General features: G+C 46.0%; 1 protein-coding gene across 2 annotated transcripts in view; it reads right to left on the bottom strand.

The window, feature by feature from the left end:
• The window catches only part of CD151 (CD151 molecule (Raph blood group)), a 43,377-nt gene extending 16,052 nt beyond the window's left edge, over nt 1-27,325 (bottom strand). Inside the window, exons 1-4 of one of the 2 annotated variants that reach the window (XM_066583024.1) lie at nt 27,170-27,325; nt 7,043-7,133; nt 5,696-5,887; nt 1,353-1,427 (exon numbers count right to left, since the gene is read on the bottom strand). In XM_066583024.1, the coding sequence (XP_066439121.1) occupies nt 1,353-1,427; nt 5,696-5,887; nt 7,043-7,126 (351 nt within the window). In that variant the 5' untranslated portion in view covers nt 7,127-7,133; nt 27,170-27,325. Of the gene's footprint in view, nt 1-1,352; nt 1,428-5,695; nt 5,888-7,042; nt 7,145-27,169 lie in introns of those variants that run through there. The other variant, XM_066583023.1, reaches the window with a different exon arrangement.
• Nucleotides 27,326-27,845: the final 520 nt, after the last annotated feature.

Below are 27,845 nucleotides of genomic sequence, written 5' to 3'. Positions count from 1 at the left end.
GGCCGGATCTTCTTTCTTCGGCTCGGCGGATGTGCATGATGACGTCGGTGACGTGCCCCGCGCATGCGCCGGCCCGAAGCAAAATGATCCGGCCGCGACTGAGAGAAGATGGCGCCGCGGCGAAGAGAAGAACCGGAGCGTGTGAGTAAAATCTGATTTTTGTCTCCCGCGGATCCGGACGGCTTCCATAGGCTTCAATAGAAGCCCGCGGGAGCCGTCCCCGCGGGAGACCCGCATGAAAATGGAGCATGGTCCAGATTTTTTCATGCTCCATTTTTTTTAAAATCACTTTTATTGGCCATCCGCGGGTATTTATCTACCCGCAGGTGGTCAATGCATCCCTATGGGGTGCGGATCCGCGGGCAGGAGAAGAGTTAAAATCTGCTGCGGATTTTAATTCTTATTTTGCCCGTGGACATGAGCCCTTAGTGTTGAGGTACATCCTCATCAGCTACTAGTGATGGGCCGTCCTTGTATTTAGATGAGCAGTGTACACACCAATATAGACTAAAGAACATACACTAAAATAACTGATGATCGGGAGCACTTATGACGACCAAGTTTAACTGAAGCAGCAATTTGTGATTGAGCTAAGGGAAATTTCAAAATCTGTATTTCCCTCCTCCTGCGTAACCCCGTGATAATATATAGCAAATATCCAGGTTAAAGTAAATGACTGCAAACCGGTTCCCTGTGAGTCAGTTGCTTGGACTGCTTTTCCATTTCTGTGAAAATATGTTACCACTGAGGAAACCAATTCTTAAAACTTAAAAAAAAGTGCTGTAACTAGGAATATTCCCATCTGGAACTTTTATGGCATATGCTGTAGAAGTCCGAGATTAGACCCTTTAACCCTTTCCAATCCACTGTCCGACGTCTAAAGACATTATGATTTAAGGCTGTACAGCTCCGCTGTTGGTAGATGTCCGTCGGGGTTCTCTTACTCTATATTGCCAGCCTCTTTGCTGTTGGAGCCTATCCAACGTGTCACCTCATGCAGTTCTGACTTTAGCCAGCATATAGCGCTGTTGTATAACAGCAGAAAAAGCGCAAGCCGCCTAGAAAAACCAGAATACAAATTGGATTGGAAAGGGTTAATAGACAGATGGCACTAAACCTTCAGAAATAAATGCTATTTTTGCAGCAGCTCTCTACCCAAACCAATAGGGGATTGGGTGATACCAATCAGTGCCCACTACCACACGTCCTAACAGGACATACAGAAAGGGGTTCTTCTTTGCAGAAAACCACTTTATAGAAAATTAAAATTAAAAAAAAAAACTAATAAAAATACATCCTCAATCACATAACACAACCGCTAAGATGCGGGTTTATCATCAGTCCGCACTTACCTGCTGGTAGTATATATAGGCCAGGATACCTGCTAGAATCTCCAAGATGAAGATGCAGAGCAACAGGATAAAATACTGGGGAGAAAGAGAAATAAAATTATATATATTATATCATAGGCTTGTTTACAATTCTACACATAAAGGTCTTTGAATATCGTTTTGGTTATTATATAACTAGAGTCAGCACCTCACAAATATTTATTCACCATTTTGCTATCCTCTTCCATCACTGTGCAGGAGAACAAAATTTCGGAAACCGGAAAATGCAATGCTGCACTTGTCAACTGACAGACAATGAAGCCCAACAGACCCCATCGCTGGGATGTAATGGGGTCTGTTGGGCTATTCTGCCACCTGGCTTTTTCACAAGACAAACTACCACAGCGTGCTGCGCTACTTCATCCGGTATTGTGTGATGGATCTGCACCAGGCTTCTGCACAGATGTGAACAGAGGCATACACAACGTGTGCACCAAGTGAAATCACAACATTATTCTTCATTATTGGTAGTAAGGAGTCACAGTTTCTTGAAAATTCACTGTTACAAAAAAAAAGTTAGTTTTTTAATTTCTGGACAAAATTTGTGCTTTTTACAGAGTTTTGGGTGCAGATTCCTTAACAGTAGAATAAAGAAGTGTAGACATAATTGCAATGACATGTATTTCAGGGGATGTACTTATAAGCAGTTTATCCTGAATAGGGTAACAAATAGTTATAAGCAGGACACAAGGTGGCAGATGTAGAACAACAAAACTTCATTAAGTGGCATGAAAACATGAGACGTTAGATGCAATGTTGGCACAAGTCACTTCGTTCTGTTCAGCCGCCGGAGCCTCTGAGGGTCAGTGAAGGCGAGCGAGAGAGGATGGGGAAGTACTAGAACTCTACAGAAAGCACGTTGGGTCCGTCCTAAACCTAACCGATGAGCTGAAACATGGGAGGACAAATCCAACGTGACTAAAATCCAACAAATTGTCCACAAAACAGGATTTTCGATGCTGTGTTTTTGGACACTGAAATAAAAGGTGAAGTTTGCCGGAATTGTTTTGTTGGTATTTGAGTGATTTTGCCTATAACAGGTTGCTAATGATACAGCAGGCAGCGTGAAAAATACCAAACCACTCTTGCTTCAATTTCTTCCGAAAATGGATTGAAGTCACCTTTTCAAATGTCTTGGAAGGGCAGTCGGGTCTGTATACAAGAATATAGGCCTGCTTCTATGTACTTATGGTCGTCATGGTAACCATTTGCTGGGGTTCCATCCAGTAATTACTCCAGGATTGCATATAAATGTAGCTTATATTATTTAGTTCCCCCATAAATGTATATAACAAGTGTGATAAACAGGTTTCTTTCTTACAAAGGTTCATGGTAGTTGGGGTCTTGTAACAGATGTTGCATTGAAAGCCCCCATGGGCTCCATGTTACCCCTAGGATTTTGATATGTCTGTATAATGAAAATGTTAAAGGGGTTGTCCCGCGAAACAAAGTGGGGGTATACACTTCTGTATGGCCATATTAATGCACTTTGTAATGTACATTGTGCATTAATTATGAGCCAAACAGAAGTTATTCACTTACCTGTTCCGTAGCTAGCGTCCCCGTCTCCATGGTGCCGTCTAATCTTCAGCGTCTAATCGCCCGATTAGACGCGCTTGCGCAGTCCGGTCTTCTCCCTTCTGAATGGGGCCGCTCGTGCTGGAGAGCGGCTCCTCGTAGCTCCGCCCCGTCACGTGTGCCGATTCCAGCCAATCAGGAGGCTGGAATAGGCAATGGACTGCACAGAAGACCTGCGGTCCACCGAGGGTGAAGATCCCGGCGGCCATCTTCGCAAGGTATGTAAGAAGTCACCGGAGCGCGGGGATTCGGGTAAGTACTATCCTTTTTTTTTTTTTTTTTTAAACCCCTGCATCGGGTTTGTCTCGCGCCGAACAGGGGGGCTATTGAAAAAAAAAAAACCCGTTCGGCGCGGGACAACCCTTTTAAGATCATTTTTTGGGTGGCCCACGGGCCTGAAACTTCAGAGATTTGCATCAGAAAGGTGTTTTCTCCCTCTGTCATTCTGTGCCATGAGAAGTACCAACATAACTTTATAAGTAATCTGCCATGGAAATCCTTGGGGTTTCTGGGCACTTTCGGGGCAACCTCCTCCTTGTGCCCTCCCAGGCCCGCGCCATTCTAACCCTCTGAATAGTCTATATTGTATATTACACATCACTTTTTCTTGGCTTTCCCCTATAAATAATGATTTCCATCTCAGAATTTATTTTGCACATTGTAGACAAGGATAAAAAGATCAGAGTGGTGAGATCAAGCTGGAGAGCGTCACTGCGAATACCATCAGGACACTGGTAGGAAATGTAGAAGAGGCGGAAACAGACGACATGCACACGCCTATAAAGATAGTGAAGAGCAGCACAGACTTCACACCGATGAGTAAAGTCATCAGCATAGTGTGACATCCATATATAGAGGACATAATGACCTCCAGCGGGGATACGGTGGAAGATATCGGTGAAGAGGAAGAATATTAGGGCAGAGAGTAGTAAGAAAAAACAAACAAACGAGGTGTGATACAGGTGGCATGGAGGCTCTATTACCCTGTTTTACCGCCTCTAGCTTGGATACAAGATGTGATACGGACGGGCATGAAGGCTCTAGTACCCTGTTGTTCCGCCTCTAGCTTGGATACAAGATGTGATACGGGTGGGTATGGAGCAATACAGGTTCCGTATAGTATCCTGCTGCATGTCAGTCCACATTTGCTGTAACTGAGCCTCTAAATTATCCAAACTCATAGGCTGTTGGGGTTGGCTTCCCAGATGGTCCCATGCATGTTCTATTGCAGATAAATGTGGTGACCGGGCAGTCATGGAAGTGTGAGAATGTTGTGGAGACATTCCTGTGACCCCCTTGTATGTGCGGCCGGGCATTATCCTGCTGGAAGATGCCACTTAGAAGCCGCTATGAGAGGAACACATGTGGCTGCAGAATGTCCTGAACATATCGCTGAGCTGTCATTGTCCCTCATACCACTACTAGGGGTGACTGTCGTATGTGATGGCCCCTAGACCATCACACCAGCAGGGGGCAGTGTGCCACTCAACAGCAAAGGCAGGATTGAGGTGCTCACCCTGAGGTCTCCAGACCCGAATATGGCCGTCCACTGGTCCCAACACCTCCTAACAGTCTGGTGAGAATGGCCCGGTGGTGGAAAATCATCGATACGACCCTCCAGCTTCTCCCATCCCAATAATCCGCCCCTCTCAGACTCTGGTAACGGGGTGAAATCTCTTCTCTGTGTCGTAGAGGGTCTAGTGGTCAACAAGCTCCACTCAAGCGGAAGAAGAGGTCACTACACACAAGGGGCCTCTGAGAGCCTTTTATATGCCAAGGCGGGGACGACTTTTAGGGCCTCAGGTGACAAGACCGTTCATCTAATCACCACAACTCTCATCATTTGCATATCTGCCTGAGATGTAACTGCATGCCGAGTTTTACAGCAAAATGACAACTCCTAGGTGCTGTTTTTTTTTTTTTTTTTTGACAAAGTGTAAATGGAATGTGGACTCACATTTCTCTCATTACTACCACTAGGTGGCAGTGCAATCAGCTAACATAGCTTCCAGAAGAAAGAAGTGACTAATGACTGTCTATGGGGGAGAGAAGGGGAGACGGGCACACACTGTTCACATTCCTGGCATTACACAGACCTGCCCACAATACAGACCGGCTCTGTAAACACTCGCACTTCTAGCTATAACAAATACCGCATGCCCACACCACCGCTACATAGTAATACTGTACACGGCCAGCTGGTCCCATTACATGTAGTTTTCAGTGCAAGTTGTCTTCTTGTAAAACTAGTAAGGTAGTAATAAAAAACAATACAACTTTTATTCAATAAGACGGTTACTGGTGCCCTGTGAAGGCGGGCAGGATGGATCACAGTCACACTGTGACGAAAGCAAATCAGAAGCATAGTTGGCATTTTGATCCCTTTGTCGGCCATGTCTTTCCTTTCCGTCCCTTTAGCTCTACCCAGGCGTGGAGTGGGTACAGCGTTGGCACCTTTGCAATGTATTTATAGAGAACCTGACTTCTGACTTTTAGTAAATACTTGTATTGCACACAAGAGAACAATTCTAAAGCTCTGTATGGTGCCGTCCCTCTGTTATTCCTCCTGGACATTTACGAAAAAAATGACAACTGGGACGGAACAGCGCGGAGTTCTTCTGTCTGACTGATTCCCTTTTGCCCTCTTCTAAAGTAATGAGCTAGCCATTCTTCAAGGATGATAAAAATGAACATGTTGCACAGTTTCCACTAGTAAGAACACTCACCACTTTAAGCAAACTTTTCCTTTCCTTAAAGGTTGCACAGCATCCAAGGAAGCCAGTCACCATGACCACAGCGCCAGCGATGACAAGGATGTATGCAGTGGCGGCATACATGCTGGACGGTAGAAGGCTAATGTAGTCACTTTTCTGGACCAGCGTCCATATTCCTACAGCCATGACGGCAAGGCCTGCCAGCTGTATACAAGAGACAAGGAGAAGCAGTGAGAAACAGAAGAAATAATCACACATGACAACAAATCTCTGCTTGCATATAGCCAAAGACTTAAATTAACCCTTTCTAATCCAATTTTGGATTCAGGGTTTCCTAAAAGACTCTCTCTTTTTACTGTTATACAACGGTGCCATCTGCTGGCTAAAGCCAGTGTGTGCGCGCCACAGAGGCTCCGACAGCAGAGTGGCTGGCAATAGACGGTAAGAATACCCTGTCAGACGTCTTCTGTCATTGGAGCTGTACAAGCTTCAATCAGAATGTAGGAAGACGTCAGACAGTGCATTGGAAAGGGTTAAAGAGGACCAGTCATATGGCAAGGCAGTGGGGTTGGATGTAAAGCTCTGCGGCCTCCAACTCTACCATTGGCCGTCTTTTCTTGATACTCTCCTCCGTTCACCCGTACAGGTTCTTCTTAGATGTGGCTCTTGTATCTGTTAATCTGTCAAATGGGTGGTCCGGTCGCTGTCAGTGTGTGATGATAGAATGTCAATCACGTCCGACGTCACCCATTGATAGTGAGGACCACCCAGTTGACAGATTCACCAGTCCCGAGAGACGGATATAAGAAGAGCCTGTACGAAAGAGAGTAGCAAGAAAAGGCAGGCAGCAGTAGAGACAGGGGGCCGCAGCTGCCAAGCTATAAAGTCAGTCCAGCCGCCTTTACAACATCACAAGTCCAATTTAACCCCTTAAGGACACGGGCCCTTGTTTTCTTCCCATTCTCATTTTTCCTCCCTACTAATAAAATAATCATATCTTTTATTTATCTGTCAATGCGACTGCCTGAGGGCTTTTTTTTTTTGTTTTTGTGTTGTTTTTTAAAGAGAAGGGTTGTCTTTTTAAATGGTAGCATATAATAAACTGAGAGAAAAAAAAAATGTAAAAAAATTCTAAAAAAGGAGTGATTGAAAAAAAAAATAAAAGTGCAATTCCGCCATCTTTGGGGAGGAGTCATATTTCTACTGTGTATACACTGCAGCAAAAATACCTTTATTTTATGGGTGAGTACGATCTTTTAAAAACAATGAAAAATTATTTTCTGCCGCCATTTTTTGACAGCCATAACTTTTTTTTTTCGTGCGAATGTATGTTGTGGAAAGCAAGGCAGAGTCACTTACCCAGAAAAAGAAGTTAAAAGTGAAGAGCAGGTACTTCAGACATATTGTCCCGCAGGTCTCTTTCTTCTCGTTGTACTCGCCCATGGTCACTCTGAAAAACATAAATGATAAGAAATGTTACAATATACAAATTCACCGATCGCCGTGTGCCCTTCTACATACCCCAAGGGGGTTCCAGATGCTCCAAGGCCTTTGTACCCTATGCAGACCCTAGAGAGAATAAGGAGAAGCAGCAAAGCCCGGCTCTAAGGTAGCAAAACATGAACCAATTCAGGACAACTTGGCCAGTGAAGGTCAAAAAATATTAAATTCTAGTACTTTTGATGAAGGCCCCGTCATGTGATCAGGGGCGGAGCATGTAACTCCCTCATTCTTGCGCCGCCCCTGATAATCCAGTGAGTTACATGCCCTGTCACTAATCACATGACAGTGACATAATCGTAGGTCCTTCATCCGGCAGTCATTCAGAGTAAGTGATTTTTTTGATCGCCTTTTTATTGCAGGAGATGGGAGGTGACCAAAAAAAATACAATTTCTGCAAACCCCCGCGGATTCAGTTGCTATGGAAAAGGACCTGTGATGACATCACCGTCATGTGATCAGGGCGGAGCATGTAACTGACTCGGAATGAAGGACCTGTGATGACATCACCGTCATGTGATTAGGGGCAGAGCATGTATTTCACTGACTCAGGATGAAGGATCTTTGATGACATCACTGTCATGTGATCAGGGCGGAGTCTGTAACTCTGACTCGGGGTGAAGGATCTGTGATGATGTCATCATCATGTGATTAGGGGCGGAGCATGTAACTCACTTACGAACAGACGGACAAGTAGCAGTCTGTAGTTTGATTATGTGGATTAATAGAAAACTGCTGATAGGCGTAATTATCACATTTTAGAAGTCTAATCATATAGTAACATCTGTTTGGAGTCACTCCATCCCCTGTGAGTCACTCCAGCTGTCTCGATCTGTTACAATAAGACATTCACAATGCAAGACGAGACAGCACGTGGCCGCCACTGTCTCAGAATAGCGCATTTATAGTCCTAATCTAATCCAAACGTAACACATGGGGGAAGAAATCTAATTTAACTGTAACATCAGAAGCCAGCCTCGCGGATGTATACTTGCGTCACGTCACCGGCAGCTAAAAACAACCTTGTACCTCTTCTCTGTACCAAATGATGACTAAAAGGAATTAAACCGTCCCTTTACTATGTAGACCAGCGTTTCCCAACGTTTTCAGCAGCTTGTGGACAAGATTTTCAAAATCTCATCCACTCTGCTGTTAATGTAAATGTCACAGAATTTCCGTGGGAATGGTCGGAACATAAATTCTGCCGCAAACCTGCCCCATGCGAACCCAGCCTAAAGTGGTTTGTCAGGCACCATCCACACCGGGGTCAGAGAATGCACTGCTCCGGCCTCTGTGTAGTGGCTGGCACTTGTAACTGCAGGCGCAGTTCTTAATGATTTCAATGAGAGCTGCACCTGCAATTACAAGCACCGGTGGCTACACAGGGGTTAGAGCAGCACTTTCACACCGACCTTGGTGTATCCCAGGGGGCGCTGTCATGTAGGCTTACTACAGTTTTGAAGAGGGTCCAATGTGCTACTAGATGGGCGTCTCTTATAAAGCGGGCGCCCACTGTGCATATACAGTATAACATTTCATTAAGATACATTGCAACTAAACTCTGCAACAAGAGGATTCATAGACCCTCCTGTGGGTCCTGGGTGACTTGTATAGGATCTAGTAAACTAATGGTGCACCCGGCTGATGAGAGGCTGCATGGTATCCTCAGAAGGCGGTTTGTAGCACTGGGGAATGTGGCGCCGCGTGGTAAATATTGTCACACAAGCCATTGTCCTCCCCCTTCCCATTCCTGACATTTAATATCCCCCAGAGACGTTCTATACATTCCCAGCGAGTACAAACATTTCTTAGAGAACAAAGCCCGTTGTGCTGGTCCTGGTGTGCCAACATGGAAACTCTGGCACAAGAGACGGGCATACAGAAAGAGAATTGTTGAGGGTACAGCGTACCGTGATGTAGTATCACATAACAATGCGCTGCCTATTCAGAACGTGGCACAGACCTGGCATTATGCTGACATACAAAGAAAAACATACGTCATTCTAAACCTAGATGTGCCCATACAGATATCCACGTTCTAAGGCAATAATATGACAAGCATGTACAAGGGACTGGCACAAGGCTCAGTTGTAGAAGAGTGGCACGAAGAATGGGCTGAGTTGTAGAAGAGTGGCACAGCCAGATGGGGCTCAATTCTATAGGACTGGCACATGCAAAAGGGGCATATTTAAGGAATGGATCAATACCGAACAGGTTTACCCATCTATGTGGCAGAGAATATAATATATATATATATATATATATATATATATATATATATATATATATATATATATACACACACACATTATATATATATATATATATATATACACACACATACACACACACACACACACACACGCACTCTGAGGTTAGACCCTTATGTGCATGTGCCGCGCTCCATATATAAATCAGTCATTAAAAGGAATCTCTTGGGTGAACTATTACAAACAACTCACTATGCATGGTAGGGCACTTGCCCTTTTTTTTGTAGTTGGGCAGTTTGTAGGTTATAGATTACAGAAGTAAGAAGGAGTTTAACGTTGTATGCAAATTGCACCGCCAGTGCCCCTAGGGCAGTGCCAGGCCCAGCGGGTGCTCAGGATATCCAGCCCAACTCCCCCCCCTGGATTGATGGTGACATCGCAGCATGCTGCACTACTATCTGACAGCAATGTCATCCAAGGTCCATAAGGGCCAAAGGGGGTATTGGGTGGGGTTTAACAGCCCCTGCTGGCTTGGAGTGCTTGTGACATAGTTTGCATATCACATTAAACGGCTTTGCTCTGCAATCAATTAGCTGCATACTGCAAAATGGTATGTGCCCATGTGTCTAAGTGCTGTACCAAATGCAGAGAGTTATCTGGTTGGCATATTTTAACTGGCAGACACCCTTTAACCCTTTCCAATCCAATTTGTATCCTGGTTTTCCTAGGGGGCTTACTGTTTTTCTGCAATTATACAATGGCGCCATCTGCTGGCTAAAGCCAGTACTGCATGAGCTGACATGTTGGATAGGCTCCGACAGCAGAGAGGCTGGCATTATACAGTAAGAGGACCCAGACGGACGTCTTCCAACATCAGAGCTGTACAGCCTTAAATCATAATGTCTTAAGATGTCAGACAGTGGATTGGAAAGGGTTAAAAGCCTGATCAAATACTCCATGCCCATTACAATTAACAGTACTTGTGCTTCTGTGGAGGTAAAGCTGGTGTGGAAACAGTTAGTAAGTGCTACAGAAGAGGAGAAACAGTCACTGGCTGGTTGATATGCCCTAGGTCTGCCCAGGGCAGAGTGGTGTGTCAGTGCCCCATCACATGTAGCTACACCCCTGACATGTACCACCAGTGCTGCAGGGCAGAGATATGACAAGTCAGGCTTCCGCTACTACATGCTGACTACTTCTGTGCTTGCAGCTGGTTTACTACGGATAAATGGCGCTATGGCGTGCAACCTACGCATGTATATTTCCTGCCACATTAGGCAATTCTCTACTTCTGCACAAATACTTTCCTTTGTGTAATTGTTATGATTGATAGTGTCCCCAAAAAATAGCGCTGACATAAGAGAAGTGCAAAAATAGGAACGCCGGAGCGTGTGCGCGATGGGAATAGCAATAAGAAGCCAAAATAGAGAGGAGCCCGTTGTGGCATGTGACCTTTATACCTCCTCACCAACAAATGTTTGGTAGTGCGGCACGTTACTATCAGATTCTGAGCGGTTTTAGTTCTCCTTCTCCGATTCTATGGACTCGTTTCTCACAGGGGTCACTATTAAAGGGGTATTCCGGGCAATTAGTATTATACCACCTCTTCTCAGGATGGGTCTTCAGTAGTGGATCGGTGGGGTTCCCCCAATTAGGATCTCCGCTAATACCTCCAATTACACTTCCAGCTCCCCATTAAAATCAGGGGGGGAAGTGTAATAGATGGCTGTGCTTCCATTGAGTTCAACAGGAGTGAAGCCATCTATTCAGGCTTTGACCACCAATATTGGAGTCCAGCCTTGCTGCACTGACAGCGGGCGGCCGATCAGCTAATCAGACCACTGCCGATCAGCTACTGAGGTCTGAAAATAGGTGATCAATAGTAATTGCCCGGAATAACCCTTTAAAGGGGTTGTCCCGCGCCGAAACGGGTTTTTTTTTTTCAACTCCCCCGTTCGGCGCGAGACAACCCCGATGCAGGGACTTAAAAAAAAACCGCTCAGTGCTTACCTGAATCCCCGCGCTCCGGTGACTTCTATACTTACCGTTGAAGATGGCCGCCGGGATCTTCTTCCTCCGTGGACCGCAGCTCTTCTGTGCGGTCCATTGCCGATTCCAGCCTCCTGATTGGCTGGAATCGGCACGTGACGGGGCGGAGCTACACGGAGCCCCATTCAGAAAAGCAGAAGACCTGGACTGCGCAAGCGCGGCTAATTTGGCCATTCGACCATTTTAGACGGCGAAAATTAGACAGCAACCATGGAGACGAGGACGCCAGCAGCGAAGCAGGTAAGTGAAAAACTTCTTATAACTTCTGTATGGCTCATAATTAATGCACAATGTACATTACAAAGTGCATTAATATGGCCATACAGAAGTGTATAGACCCACTTGCTGCCGCGGGACAACCCCTTTAAAGGAGTTGTCCCGCGCCGAAACGGGTTTTTTTTTTTTTAAACCCCCCCCCCCCGTTCGGCGCGAGACAACCCCGATGCAGGGGTTAAAAAAACCACCCGCACAGCGCTTACCTGAATCCCGGCGGTCCGGCGTCTTCATACTCACCTGCTGAAGATGGCCGCCGGGATCCTCTGTCTTCATGGACCGCAGGGCTTCTGTGCGGTCCATTGCCGATTCCAGCCTCCTGATTGGCTGGAATCGGCACGTGACGGGGCGGAGCTACACGGAGCTACACGGAGCCCCATTCAGAAAAGAAGAAGACCCGGACTGCGCAAGCGCGGCTAATTTGGCCATCGGAGGGCGAAAATTAGTCGGCACCATGGAGACGAGGACGCCAGCAACGGAGCAGGTAAGTATAAAACTTTTTATAACTTCTGTATGGCTCATAATTAATGCACAATGTACATTACAAAGTGCATTATTATGGCCATGCAGAAGTGTATAGACCCACTTGCTGCCTCGGGACAACCCCTTTAACTATTTCAGCCATGGTGCAAGTGGAAAAAAGGAGTAATTCAGCTCAATATTAGTCATTTCTATAAAATTAGATTTCCAAGTTATTATTAAAACTGCACAGTCAGGATGGGAACCGGGCAGAGAAACAACATTTCCTCTCTTCTCTCTCGGGGAGACTGCTTAAAGGAGAATCTAATTAGCAGTAATGCAGGATGAGAGACATTTGCCAATACTAAAGGCGTTATCTCGCCACAGACACCCCGCTGATATGAAGCTGTAATGGTTAATCCATAAAGCTCTCCATAGCATTGCGCCACCCTATATTGCCTCCCTCATCTCAATCCACCACCAAGCCCGCACCCTCCACTCTGCTAACAAAATCAGATTAAGCTCCCCTTTAACCTAAACCTCTCATTCCCGCCTCCAAGACTTCTCCAGAGCAGCACCAGTCCTCTGGAATGCACTACCCCAAACTATCTGGGCAATCCCTGACCTAAAAACGCACCTCTTCAGGAAGGCATACCACATGTCCTAAACCAAACCCCTCTGTACTCCGCCTGATAACATGCTCCCTGACCTACTGACTGCAATCCCTGCTAGCCGCCATCAACTGACCCTTGCAGTCATACCGATTCAGCCACTATACGGCCTGACCATGGTCTATGTGTATAGCATCCCACACTCTATCCGCACTGGTCACCCGCACAAAAGATCCACAATTCAAAGCGCCCTCAGGGAAGCATTCGCTTTCACAAGTGAATTTAAGCACAGGGATTTGATTTGCGGACCGTTTGGTGCAGAAAACAAATCGCAGCGTGCTCCATTTTAGTGCAGATTCCTTATGGACTGGCTCTAGAAAAGTCAATGGCCGCAGACGATCTGCAAATACAACTTTTTTTTACTAGCTTTCAGCACACTTCCCATGTTTGCGAATGGTACCTGAGAGGCACATGGGTGTAACTCACAACGGGCAGCACACAGACTTCTGTCCGTGTGCTCGGCGCTTTAAACGCAGACTGCACATTGACACGCAGTCGCAATTCTTATTTCTTATCAGTGATAGACAGGAAAAGGGCATTGCGTTTAGTCTTTGTGAAAAACCGTCCATCTGCACAGCCATAAGGGCTATAATGGGCCGAGTGCTGCCTGTGAATGAACACGAACAGGCCGAGGCCTCTGATACTCCAGTATGCTGGAAGTCTATGGCTATGCTCATATCGGCAGTGCAAGCTTTGTTCAGAGCCTCCGGCGCCAATGTGGCATAAAATGAATACATAACTTTTTTTGTCAGGCATTTTATGTATTTCAGCAAACAGGATCCGTTCAGCATTTTTGTTTCCATCATACAACCCCAATTCCAAAAAAGTTGGGATGCTGTATAAAATAAATGCAAAGAAAAGGATAATGCAAGGACTTTGAAATCTCCTATAACCACATTATATTCACAACAGAACATATCCGAAAGTGAACGGAAGACATTTTTGAATTTCATTTAAAAAAAAATGAATTCACTTAGAAATTGATGGCAGCAACACATCTCACAAAAGTTGAGAAAGGGTCATGTCTAGAGATGAGCGAGCGTACGCACTAAGGCAAACTCCTCGAGCGAGCAGTGCCTTATGTGAGTACCTGCCCACTCATCTCTAAAGAGTCGGGGGCCGGCGGGGAGATCTCTCTCTCACTCTCTTACCTCCCGCAACTCACCGCTCTCCCCCGCCGCAACCCAAATTGAGCGGGCAGGTACTCGCATAAGGCACTACTCGCTCGAGGAGTTTGCCTTAGTGCGTACGCTCGCTCATCTCTTTTCATGTCTACCATTTTGTAGCATCCCCTCTTTTTGCAACAATTTGTAAATGTCTGGGAGGTGAGAAGACCAATTGCTGGAGTTTTTCATTAGTACCACTTAATTTTCCAGTCTTTGCTTAACCCTCTCCCAACTTTTTTTGAGGTGTGTTGCAGCCATCAATTTGTAAAAGGAGCTTTAAGACAGAAAAAAAACAAACAACTTTCACCTTCCAATATGTGTTCTATGCTCGGTTGTGAACTTATAGTTATAGGAGTTTTCAAAATCAGTGCTTTCTTCTTTTCCTTACATTTTACACAGCATCCCAACTTTTTTAAAATTGGCGCTGTAATACGGATCCACTCGGCCGGGGGATTCCGTTTTCCTCATTCGTAAAACAGAGCAAAAAAACTGAATTCCCTAAGGCAGATGTGAACAGAGCCTAACATGGTACCAAATTATTCTCTGTCTGTGCATCCTCCACATCTCTGTGCCAGGGCAGCTACACCCATGTAACCGCTTTTCCTGAGCAGTCGTGCCGCCTGCAGATAACATCTCGGCTCCCGGCTACATCTGGCTGCTGCCGACATTCTGACACTTGAGAATGTAAGACACAGCCCAGAAATGTTACAGTAGTAGACACCAGGCTTATTTTGGGAAGGGTTTCATAAAACACGCCACGAAATATAAGGCTGGCTTCATATATACAAGTTATGTCCAGGTGATTCTTCCATCCCTGAAGTGTTTTCTTGGTGAAAATTCTGCATGACATCTGACTCTTTCTTTATGTGAGCAATATATTTCCACATGCTCCAGAATAGAAGCTGCACTACAGCCCTGCCTGGACCTTTCACACAGCAATGTCACAACTTAGCAGTTGTGATCATGTGAAGGCACTCATCCTTTGGTCATACTGGTAATTTGGCTTTTTAAAGGACACATGAAAGATATATGAAGCCTTTGGGACAGATTGGGGTGTTCCACCATACAAACCCCTAGCTTCCGGTGGCATCAAGGTACACCAGTACCGACTTATAATGGGTCCGTTCAATTTTAGACTCTAATTTACTGGATAAAGCCATGCAGTAGAGACGGCATTCTTGCCTTTCAGGGGCAACTGGAAACCCCACTGTGATGCCAGTATGAACAGAGGTCTGAACACGAGGACTGGCAGAAAAAGAAGATGAGGAATAGCAGAGTGCAGCTCTGGAGGATGAGGGAGCAAGCAGTCCTTCCATGACAGAAGTTATCGCACAAAAATCATTTATCACTCATCCTGTAGAAAAGACTGATTATGGGGAGGGGTGGGGGTAGTTCCCTAAATGAATGAGGTGGTGATGTCCATGCATACTGATGCTTCATTCACTCAAGGAAGAGACTATTCTCGAATCACAGTGGTTGGACCCATCATGAGCAATCATTTCCATAGGTTACAAGATAAATTATTTTGCTGGGGTAACGCACTGAAGATTTTTTCAAAATGAAAAACATTATTTCTGAATTAGCAGTCAGGACAAGTCCCTATATAGTAACCTGGGAAATTTTAATTTTTGGACAGATATAGGAATTAAAGGGGTTGTCTAGTTGTAAACTATTGATGGCCTATGCTATGGAGTAGATCAGTAGCTCCCATTAAACAGGATCCCCAGAGAACAGCTGTTGCTGAGCCTGTACATTCATGCACCAAGCTTATTTCTGCAGGAAGCAGACAGCTCCGTTCACACTGCAGTGGTTAGGCTTGGTATTGCAGGCACTGAAATGAATGAAAACTTGGCCTGCAATACCAAGTCTGATCACTACAGTGGGAACAGAGCTGTCTGCTTCCTGCAGAAATCAGCCTAGTACTGATTTAACAGCTGATTGTTGGTTGACCCTGACTAATGTACTACTGATGACCTTTGCTGAAGATAGGACATTAATAGTTTACAACTGGAAATACTCTTTCAAGTTCAGAAAAAGAAGCAGAAATGTATTCTGAAAACAATGCATTAAATAGATTGATTAGAATGGAACCCATGGAGGAGACTCCCCCAGTAGCCTCAGCTGTTACTCCCATCATGTACCCTGCACCTCTCCACGCTTGTTGTCACATCAGGTGGGAGAAAGGATCTGGAAGGACACTAAGACGGCCATAGTCAAAATGTAAAGCAATGATTTTGACTGAAAGGTGATCATATACTGACGCTTTACACATTCTTTTTTCATGCTGCTTCTAATTTAGGATAAAGTCGCATCTTAGATATAATGGGCAGAATGCTAATTGCTTTTCTGGCTGCTCCCCGTTGTACACAGTGCTGAGTACACAGATCAGTGTGGAGATTTACTATGGTGAGAGCTGGGGTGAGAAAGTGGAGAAAAAACAGGAAAACTGGAAAATAGGAGGAGGTGACAGCAAAGGGGCAAAGTCAAGGAGGAGATCCGAGGGCAGCTGGAGAGCTGGCAGCGCAGGGCGGGGCGGGTACTCAATGGGGAAAGCAGCAAGGAGAGAAGTTAGGAAGCACTGGGCACATTCAGAAAAACCACATAACGAGCCTTTGTATTCTTAGGCTGGCACCCCCCATGACAGACAATACGGCGCAGGTACGGGCTTGTCAGGACAGCTGTCTGCCGCATTCTGAGGAGATCCGCCACTTCCCAGGAATACAGAACATTGCTGCACCGTCTTACACATTCTTATCCTGGGAGGAGGACGGAGAAGAAGCACAACAATGTCTAGAGATACAGAATATAAGAGAACGGCAGGAAAGCATCGCTATGTACAATGTAACAGCTATCAGCACCTCTGCTAACCCTGCTGAGGCCACTGAGAAGTTAATGGGGCCTCATGTTAATGAATCACAAGTAAGACAAGTAGACAAAGCTTGCTCATCAGGACATACTTACAAGCCCAACATCTTTACCTTTTGCTGTTACCAAAAGTTTTTCTACAAAACCAGCACTGAATTTTAGAGATTTTCTGCAAATTACAGAACAAAAGAAAAATACCAAAAACTAAATTGCCGCGGTTGGGTCCTCCGAGGGGTCCATGTGAGGAGGTCCAGTAATTCACAATGTGACATGACTGAACAACCCGCTGAGGTGACATGACACGAAGGTCTGTCGCAGAAGGAGGTGTGTATCACAGGTCCACGACTCATTAGTATATATACAGTCAAATTCGGATTCATCCCTGTGATTACTGCAAAATCATAGCAAAGTGCCATGATTCTTGCAAACTTGTGGCAATACCACACCACTGAGCTGTAATGTTGTGCCAATTGTAGCAAAAACAAACAAAAAAACAAACAAACAAACAAACAAAACCACACAATTTCATTGCGTCGTGCGAACATACCCAAAAGACTATATTCAGATGTCAGGATGCAGTTTTTAACCACAACCATCACAAAAACCGCAGCAAAGTACTGCAGTTTTTGTGAAAAAAAATAAAAAGCAACCTGATGTTACATCTGAATCAACCATGGGGCTTATTGAAACAAGGATGTCTGATTTTGAACTGTGAAATTTTGAACTGTGAGGAAGACCTACAAAGGAGGATATTTTAAAATTGCGTAAATTTTCATTGATCAAATAAACTATTTGCCGGAACCAGAAAAACAAGAGCGCCCCCTTCAGGCCCCGATCAGACCTGGAGAAATCGTGTATTTTCTGTGTGTGGACAATGGGACATATTTATTAAGCTTAGTATGCCACTTTTCTGGCGTAACAAAATTGCAAGTTTTTTAGAGCATTTATACCTGGCCCCGACACTTTTTCAAAACGTGGGAGGGGCCTAGCTTTAGGGGTGTGGCCATGCACTGTCCACCAGATTTACATACATTATAGCTCGAAGCTGGTGTACGTTTCCGGTTGGTGCACAGAGAGCTGCTAGATACAACTAATGTATCAAGGGGCAGAACTTGTCACAGGAATGCCAGCGCATTGCTTAATTACGATTACAATGGTGTAATGGTCTAAGTAAATACGCCCCATTGTATGAATGTACAAGAAATGCCTGGAGACCGTGAAATGTTTGATCATTACTGTAGTCTCTACGAGAAAGTAAAGGGCAAAAAGAAAACAGAGTTTTCCGAGAGCGATGACCTTGCAGTAATGATTCACTTCTCCGGGTGATTCACCGGGATCCCGCTTCCTATGATTAACCCCCATATATTGTCTTCTACATAAAGCTACAGAAGGAAGAAGAGTTTCAGTGATTCAGTTTATGTGTGGCGTATTTATTGTAGACACCACACTAACAATATGCAACAAACTCTAGTACAATGCAGTTGTATGAGATGTACTTCAACCAGCAAGGGAGGATGCCTCTGTAATACAGCATCCAAGTCAGCAGGCCAGGATTTTTCCCTCCCAGATTCACATGGAATCTAGGAGTAAAGTCAAACTAAATGCGCTGTATTAAGAAATGGTTTTGCACATATGATTATCATGCCCAAGACCTCATACAGTTCAGAGACTCAGCAGCTGAGCTGCTCCGGTCACAGACGGAGCTCCATTGTGTTCCATCAGCCCCCTCAGCGCTGCAGCTGCCACCTGCTTGTTCTTTTCACACCCCCTCCCGTTGGCTAGGAAGGGGTTACAGCTATACAAACAGCGCCGTTAGCTTGTCTGTCTTCAGCAATTAATTAGAATTGGGAATTCTGACCTCAGCAAATACTTTCTGCACTAAATGCTCAAGCTGAAGAAATCCGAGGAGGGCAGCGAGCGACGCGCACACAGATTGCAGGACGAAACCGGGGTAAAAACCGCGTTATTGTGCACACGGGTATTTTACTTTGTTTTGTGCGTGCCTGCGTATTTGTGCGCACAAAAAGACACACGCTCCTGTTGATTTCAATGGACAATCAAGTATAATATGTGCTATTTTCGTACACAATAGCTTTTCTTTACGCAACCAAAAAGCGCACAAATAACGCACGTGACCGAACCCACTGAAATCAATGCTTTTTATTCAATGAGTACTGTGTGCCCCACAATTTGATCCGCCCGGTGGATTTTAAATCTGTAACATCCATTTATCCTGCAAATGTTCCCCTTTTGTAATGTTAAGGGTGAAATGCGTGACAAATCTGCACCAACGCTGTACTGTTAGATGCAGAGTTTGCTGCTGTAGATTTTTTGCAGATTGGCGGTGGAAAAGCCACAAGGTGTCCACCATGTGTGATCAAACCCCAAGTATCGGCACGAGTGCTACCCGTCACACCCATCACATATGCCACATAACAGCGGAGTGGACTTTGGATATCGCTGAAGTATTCATGCAACGAACTTGTCTTAACAGGCAGACAAATACTGATAAGTAGAATATAGTAACGCCGGACATTAATCTCACCTACAAACTACCGGCCTCGGTGCCGCAGCAAACAAACAGGACAACAGAGACGTAGTGGCATAATCACCTGTAGACTAGCGCAGAGCATTGCGTTGGGCAGGCCGGGCACAGCAGTACCAGGCGATTACAGCCCCCTATAATCCAGCACTTCTGCCGTCTGGTATGGAGACACTTCCGGAGCACGCCGGGCAGGACAGAAGCCGAGAGCCGCTCATATACGTCCTCGCCAGAGCGGTCGCATAGGCAATTGTTTAGGAGATGGGAAACAACTAAGTTTCCTTTAAAGGGTTGTCTGTTCCAATAAAAGAAACAGCAATGTTTTAGTGCTCATTATATAATTAACTCACCAATTACACTTTTTTTGACCCAAGACTCAGACCCCTGTTGTACCCCAGCATCGCCTCACCCAGAATGTGTCAGCAGAACATCCCATCTGCTGATTATGTGATCTCCTCTGCTGAAAAAAACCCCACATATTTGGTATCGCTGTGTTCATAAACATCCAAAGTATGAAAATGTCACACTATTTATCCCACATGGAAAATACGGTAAGAAAATAAGGTAGAGAATTCTGGAATTGCATTACATTAAAAAAAAAAAAAAAGAAGAATACCTAGCAGGCTCGGACCAGGTCCCTTCCGCTGTTGTCTGGAGTTCCGTCGCTCTTCTTGGTGTCCTCAGCCGCCCACAGAAGATCACTTCCTGGTTACGGGATTCATAAATCCTACCTCCAGGAAGCGATGGCTTTCATTGGTTCTTTGACCAATGCTCAGCCAATCACAGCGATCACATTGTGGATGCAGGATTTATGAATTGGCTGAGCCGTGGCATTGATTGGCCAATTCATAAATCCTGCCTCCACAAACCGATGGATAGGATTGGTTCTTCAACCGCTGCTCAGCAAATCAAAGCAGCATGCGATGAACCAATCACAGCCATCAAATTGGTTCATCAAGCACTGCATTGATTGGATTTGAGTGCTGCTCAGCCAATCAGAGCCATCGCTTCCTGGAGGCGGGATTTATGAATCCTGTAACCAGGAAGTGATCTTCTGTGAGTGGCTAAGGACAGCAAGAAGAGCATTGGAGCGCTGGAGAGCAGTGGGAGGGACCTGGACCAAGCCTGCTAGGCAAGTATAAGATATAACCCTAAAATAAGACCTAACGCCACTTTTGGGTCTTATTTTCTGGGAAACACGGTATGTACAACAACAACAAAAAAAAAAAGGTGCTAATAAAAACTCCACTTGCCCAATAGAAATGAACCCTCTCACAGCCCAACCAAAAAAAAAAAAGTTATTGGTCTCTCAGGATACTTAAAAAGTAAGTTTCTTTACTTTTTACATAGTAACATAGTATGTAAGGCCGAATGAAGACAATGTCTGGCCTGTTATCCTCCTGTCTTGTTGATCCAGAGGAAGGCAAAAAACCCCAAGAGTCAGGAGCCAATTAGCCCTTTTGGGAGAAAAATTCCTTCCCGACTCCCTAATGGCTATCAGACTGTTCCCTAATAGTTCCTACCTGCCTGTATACCCGGATTAACAATTAAAGGGGTTGTCCCGCGCCGAAACGGGTTTTTTCTTTTTTCAACCCACCCCCCCGTTCGGCGCGAGACAACCCCGATGCAGGGACCTAAAGAAAAATCCGCACAGCGCTTACCTGAATCCCCGCGCTCCGGTGACTTCTTACTTACCGGCTGAAGATGGCCGCCGGGATCTTCTCCCTCGGTGGACCGCAGGGCTTCTGTGCGGTCCATTGCCGATTCCAGCCTCCTGATTGGCTGGAATCGGCACGTGACGGGGCGGAGCTACACGGAGTCGGCATCCTGCACGAGCGGCCCCATTGAGAAAAGAAGAAGACCCGGACTGCGCAAGCGCGTCTAATTTGGCCATTAGACGCCGAAAATTAGGCGGGCTCCATGGAAACGAGGACGCTAGCAACGGAGCAGGTAAGTGAAAAACTTCTTATAACTTCTGTATGGCTCATAATTAATGCACAATGTACATTACAAAGTGCATTAATATGGCCATACAGAAGTGTATAGACCCACTTGCTGCCGCGGGACAACCCCTTTAACCTAAGATTTATATCCTGTAATATCTAGAGATGAGCGAGTATACTCACTAAGGCCAACTACTCGAGCGAGTAGTGCCTTAGCCGAGTATCCTCCCGCTCGTCTATAAGGCTGGGTTCACACAGGGCGGATTCCCCACCGCTCCCCTGCTCTTACAGTAAACAACCCTTTTCTGTGTTGGTGATGAAACCTGCTTTCCTCTAGATGTAGCATATGCCCTCTTGTTACCATCGCAGTCCTGGGTATAAACAGATCATGAGAGAGATCCTTGTATCGTCCCCTCATGTACTTATACATAGTTATTTGGTCACCCCTTAGCCGTATTTTTTCCAGGGTAAATAACCCCAATTTTGATAGCCTCTCTGGGTATTCCAGTCCCTTCATTCCCATTTATTAATTTAGTTGCTCTTCTTTGAACCCCCTCCAGCACTGCAACATCTTTCCTGAGCACCATTGTCCAGAACTGTGCGCAGTATTCCATGTGGGGCCTGACTAGTGCCTTATATAGTGGAAGAATAACGTTCTCGTCCCTTTAAAAGCAGTTAAAGTATACACGTTGGGTATATACTGGGGATTGTATTTTTTATTTCACACTACTTTAAAGTTTCAGTACATTAAATGTTATATCACTGAATAGATAAAAATCACTGAACTGATAAAAAATAAATGAATAAAATCAGCTGAAAGATCACTGCCTGCGGTCATATCTACCTATATACTGGTACAAACATATAGAAGGGCAGGTATAATACAGCTCTTCCCAGCAGAATGCAGATTGCCACACTGAGGAGCATTGTACAAGTGCAAGATACTGATGAATAACCGCTCACACCTAAACCATATTGGGCGGGGGCTGCTTAGTATTATACTTGCAGGCATACAAAGGGTGCCAAGTCCCATTGATCACTATAGCATACAGGCTTACAGCCCACATACTGCCTGCCTTCTGCTGGGAGCTGGTGTTTGTACTTGCCCTTGGATATCTTTGTGTTAGTGTATAGGTAAATATGGCCGCTGGCAGTGATATTTGAGTTGACTTTACCCTTTACGGTGATATGTTTGTAAATGTTAGTCTAGGGACTCACAAGACAATGAGGACCTTTGTTGTGGGCTTGCAAGCTTATGGATTTTGGTCCAAAAAATAACTAATACCTCATTTTTTTTGCAGTACGCAGTCTGGCTTTACATGTTAAGATCCAGAGCAGTTCACCAGGCTGAAATAGCGTAGCGTCATTAATAAGTTGTAAGCCTGTATGGTGCACTACACGAGCTGATGGGACTGGTATACTATACCAATTTGCAAGTATATTGCTATACAGCCAAACCTCCCCCCTCCACCCGAAATGTGGCAGGTGTGAGTGGTTGTTGGTCAGTACCTTGCACTTGTGAAATGTTCCTCCATATAGTAGTCTGGAAGGGGTTAATGAGTTTGAAGGAACCAATCTGCTAATTGTCACTATGGATGACACATCAGCACCTCCAGCTGTGATTCGCTACTGTAGTTCCACGAAGTAATACCGCCATGGATATCACATTATCACATTGCTTTAACAGCAAGAAGAGCAGGACTGGAAGCAGCAATAAGCTAGGCGCAGAAATACTAAGTACATCGCAAACGCTTTTTTTAGTATGTGAGATCTGTTCTCAGAAGTGGGTTAGAAATAAAAGTCTCTGACTACCCTTTAAGCTCCCATTGAAGCGGTTGTCCAGTTGTAAACTACTTATGGCCTATTCTTAGGGCAGGCTATCAATAGTTAGAGGGAGTTTGTCGCCAGGGACCCCTGCCAATCAGCTGTTTGCAAGGCCAGTGCATAAATGCACTAAGCTGATTTCTGTAGGAAGCAGACAGCTCTGTCCCTAGAGCAGTGGTCAAACTTGGTATTACAGGTGAAGTTCCCATTCCCTTCAATGGGAACTTAGTCTGAAGTTCCAAGCCTGGTCACTGGAAAATCCGCAGCAAACAGCATGCATGTAAAGATATGTACTATAGAGTTTTCCTTCACACTTGCGGAAACTAATTGTGATTTCCGTGAGCGGAGGAAGGAAGGAAGAAAAAAATAAAATAAAAAATAAAATCGCAGCATGATCCCAGTCAGAGTCGGACTCTGCTGCGGGCTCCTGCATGCGGAATCCAGATAGTCCACCATTTACCCTCATCAATACAAGTCGTAAGGCAATACCCCCACCCCCACCCCCACCCCCTCCACAAAATATCACACGGACCATAAGCTACAGCTTACGGTATATACAAGGGTCATATTGCATGGAGCGGCCATTTTTACATTTCCACACCCCATGTAACACCTCGTCTCAGGAGACGCCGAGCCTCCTGAGTGACGTCACTATATGATATCCACCTCATGTAATAAGCGGCCCAGTGACTGGGTGGGACAGGCATTTAGCTCCTCACTACTTCAGCGTCTCCTGAGGCGACATGTTTACCTGCTGCAGAGGAGCCCTGAGGGGAGCCGCCATTGTAGTGACAGCCACTAGTCACAGCATTCCTAGCATGCCTCCACAGCTGTATCTATATGTATATAAGCAGGTCACGTGCCATTCCCACAGAAGAGTGAAACGTATCACCCATCGCAATGGCGCACAAGTTAGAACACGCAGCACAGTCGCCATCTCACCCTTGTATAAACAAGACCATTCTGGCCTTTAGCCGTATGACAACCCCGTTCACATCACAGTCGGCCGCCGTCCCCAAGTTCCGTCACGGGGATCCATCTGGGTCACCAAAAACGGCATCCAGGCAGAAACCTGGAAGGAACTGTAGTCTTCCATTACGTAAAGGGAGACCAATGAGGTCTCTGTACGGCGAGGATCCATCGCTTCACAGCATTTATGACTGATACAACAGCACAATCTTAGACTACATTTACATGAGCGGCAGTTTTATGCGCTGCGAATATGAACTCCATCCTCAGTATGCTTCGCTCCATCGGCCTAAAGGACACTGCTCTCTCCTGGTTCTCCTCCTACCTATCTGACCGCTCCCTCAGCATCTCCTTTGCTGGCTCTACCTCTCCTCCTCTTCCCCTTGCTGTTGGGGTGCCCCAGGGCTCGGTCCTCGGCCCCATTCTTTTCTCTATCTACACAGCCCCTATTGGACAGACCATCAGGAGATTTGGCCTCCAATACCACCTATATGCTGATGACACCCAGCTATACACCTCTTCCCGTGACATCTCTGCACCTTTACTCCAAAACATCACCGACTGTCTGTCCGCTGTCTCTAACACTATGTCCTCTCTCTACCTAAAACTGACCTTCTCCTGTTTCCACCCTCCACTAAACGACCTCCTCCTGACATCTCCATCTCAGTGTGTGGCACCACCATAACTCCTAGGCAACATGCCCGCTGCCTTGGGGTCATATTCTACTCTGATCTATCATTTACCCCCTACATCCAATCTCTGGCCCGAACATGTCAGCTGCACCTCAAGAACATCGCAAGAATCCGCTCTTTTCTCACTGTGGACACGCTAAAAACGCTTACTGTTGCCCTCATCCACTCCCGGCTCGATTATTGCAACGCGTTGCTGATCGGCCTCCCCTGCACCAGACTCTACCCTCTCCAATCCATCCTGAATGCGGCAGCCAGGCTCATCTTCCTGTCCATCCGCTACTCGGACGCCTCTGCCCTGTGCCGGTCACTGCACTGGCTGCCCGTTAAATACAGAATTCAATTTAAACTCACTACCTTCATCCACAAAGCCCTCCACAGTGCAGCGCCCCCCTATATCGCCTCCCTCATCTCAATCCATCACCCAGCCCAGACTCTCCGCTCTGCTAACGAAACCAGATTGAGCGCCCCTTTAATCCGAACTTCTCATTCCTCCAAGACTTCTCCAGAGCAGCACCGTCCCTCTGGAACGCACTACCAAAGGCCACCCGAGCAATCCGGGACTCGCAGAACTTCAGGCGTGCTCTAAAAACGCACCTCTTCACAGCGTTGTTCTCTGAGGCTGCTGTGTCCATGTACAGAGCTGTCTGCTGCCGGCCACGTACACTGACAGCACTGACAGCTTCCCAGCGGGACCCCCAGGTGGCGGTCAACTACTGGTCACCTATCCTGAGTAACGGCATAGTGCTATAGGATTAGCCATAACTTCCTGGCTGCTCCAGGTATGGGGCCGCTCTCACACAGGCGGTTTTTTTTACAGCGTTTAACGGGCATTTGTAATGCCCGCTAAAAATGCTATATTGAGCCTCCGTTTATTTCAACGGGGCTTCAGGCGTTTTAGCAGAGCACAGATAGTTAAACCCTTGAGGGGGCTGTCTGCTCGGTAAGGGGGCATTTACACGGGCAACTGTGATATAACATGCAAATGCGATGGGTTTCTGCACTTATAGAGAATAATAGGCGACTTTCACGCACGTGAAAACTGCGCAGTAATGCAAGAGCGATGCGATTTTCTCACAATACACATGAGAATCACGCGGGAATATCGCCCGTGTAAACGCACCCTCAGACTTCTTTAGTTTGTCCTTCCAGGAACACTAAACTGATCCTAGAGACGCGGCTTATCTGGATTTCAGTGCGTATCGTGTAATACTGTATTTCCCCTGCGGGGGCACTGCAGGCTTAGGGTATGAGTAGATAGAGAGGACATTTTCTGAACACGGACTTTGCAATGCAGTGAAAGTCTGCGACAATGAAAGATTTTCACAGCGGATTTCAATCACATTTCCACGACAGTTTTGAAAACCCACGGCACGGCCATTTTCCGCTACAGATTTCATTAGCGGTGAATTAACGCAGTTTGCTAAAACTCCATTCGTTTACGCGGTACTGTACTTTTTTTTTACGGAATTGTGGCTCCCATTCTGCAGCCGAAATTCCACAACATTTGCGCAATGTGTGAACGCACCCCAGGGGCTCACACCGGAGTATTTTGGCTGCGTACTAAGTGATGCTAAAACGCCATTCCTTTAGGCCGGGCTCGCACAAAAATGGCGGATTACACATGCAAATTTCCGCAGCAGAAGATGTGCAATCATTCGCAGAAAGTAATTGCGAATGATCACGAATGCGAGCGTTTTTCCGCGCAGATATACGCACATCCACAGTTTGTCATCCTCGCGGAAGAAAGTTCTCTCTCCCCTCCAGCCGGTTTCCAACTTTTCTATTTATTTTCCACTAAAGTTGCGAGCTGCGCAATGTCAATTGCGTACGGGCGACAGAACGCTCGCATCCATCTACTCCAACAGGGGCCGTCCGCGCAGGACGCGTGCAAAAATAGAGCCTGCTGCGACTTACAATAGCACTGTAGAATACGCTATTGTTGTCTGCGAGCGTAAACGAAAAACTGAAATACACGCTTTTTAACGCCCACGTTTTAATATGGATCTCCTGCGCGGACAGCGGGCACGGATTCTGCAATTAAAGTCCGCCCGGACGTCTCAGCACAGATGTGACCCCGGCCAAAGAGAGGAAGCCGCAGATTACTGAGGACCCCCGGGATTAGTCTGCTACCCCTACTAACAAGTAGTTGTCCGTGGAGACCCCAGTAGTGGCAGTATATAGGGCTGTACTACGTGCCACCTGTATACACCATGCAGCGCACTGCACCCTCCTGGAGCGCTCTGCAGGCAGCAGCCATACATATAGAGGGTCCCTCCAGGCTCAGCTGTTGCACATCCGTACCGCAGCCGCTCCCAGCACTCACCCCGGTCTCCCGCTCCTTCTACGGTCCCGATATCACGTCTGACAGCAGCTAGAAAACCCCCGAAGTGGAAATCCTCCGGACACGAAGAGCAGGACGGCCCGGAGAACAGGAAGGGCAGCGGCCACTAACTAACCCAACCCCACCGCGCCGCCCCGGCACTGCTTTACGGAGAGCGAAGGAGAGGGCGACACCTGCAGGCCACTGACGGCACTGCGCTGATATGGGCAGCTATAGGTGCTGACTGAGCGGGTGGTGATGTAATGTAATACACCCAGGGGCTATTACTGACATCACACACAAGAGAGAGTACACTCATCCCCAAATACAAGCCCTAACCTAGAAGAACTAATATATATATACACACATCCTCAAATACAAACCCTAACCTAGAAGGACTAATATATATACACACACACATCCTCAAATACAAGCCCTAACCTAGAAGAGCTAATATATATATACACACACATCCTCAAATACAAGCCCTCCCTTAGAAGTTTTTGGAATATAGTGAAACTTTCCCTGTGTGATTGTAACGTAAGTGATTACAAATTCAAAAAAAAATTATAGCGGGAACCTGACCCCTTGTAGGGAAGTTCTAGTACCCTGTTGTACTGGCTCTAGCTTGGATACAAGATGTGATACAGGCAGGCATAGAGGCTCTAGTACCCCGTTG

Source organism: Eleutherodactylus coqui, chromosome 11 (genome assembly GCF_035609145.1).
Source record: "Eleutherodactylus coqui strain aEleCoq1 chromosome 11, aEleCoq1.hap1, whole genome shotgun sequence".
Taxonomy (NCBI): Eukaryota; Metazoa; Chordata; class Amphibia; order Anura; family Eleutherodactylidae; genus Eleutherodactylus; species Eleutherodactylus coqui.
Note: the sequence above shows the minus strand (reverse complement) of the source record. Positions and strands in the feature narration are given on the sequence as shown.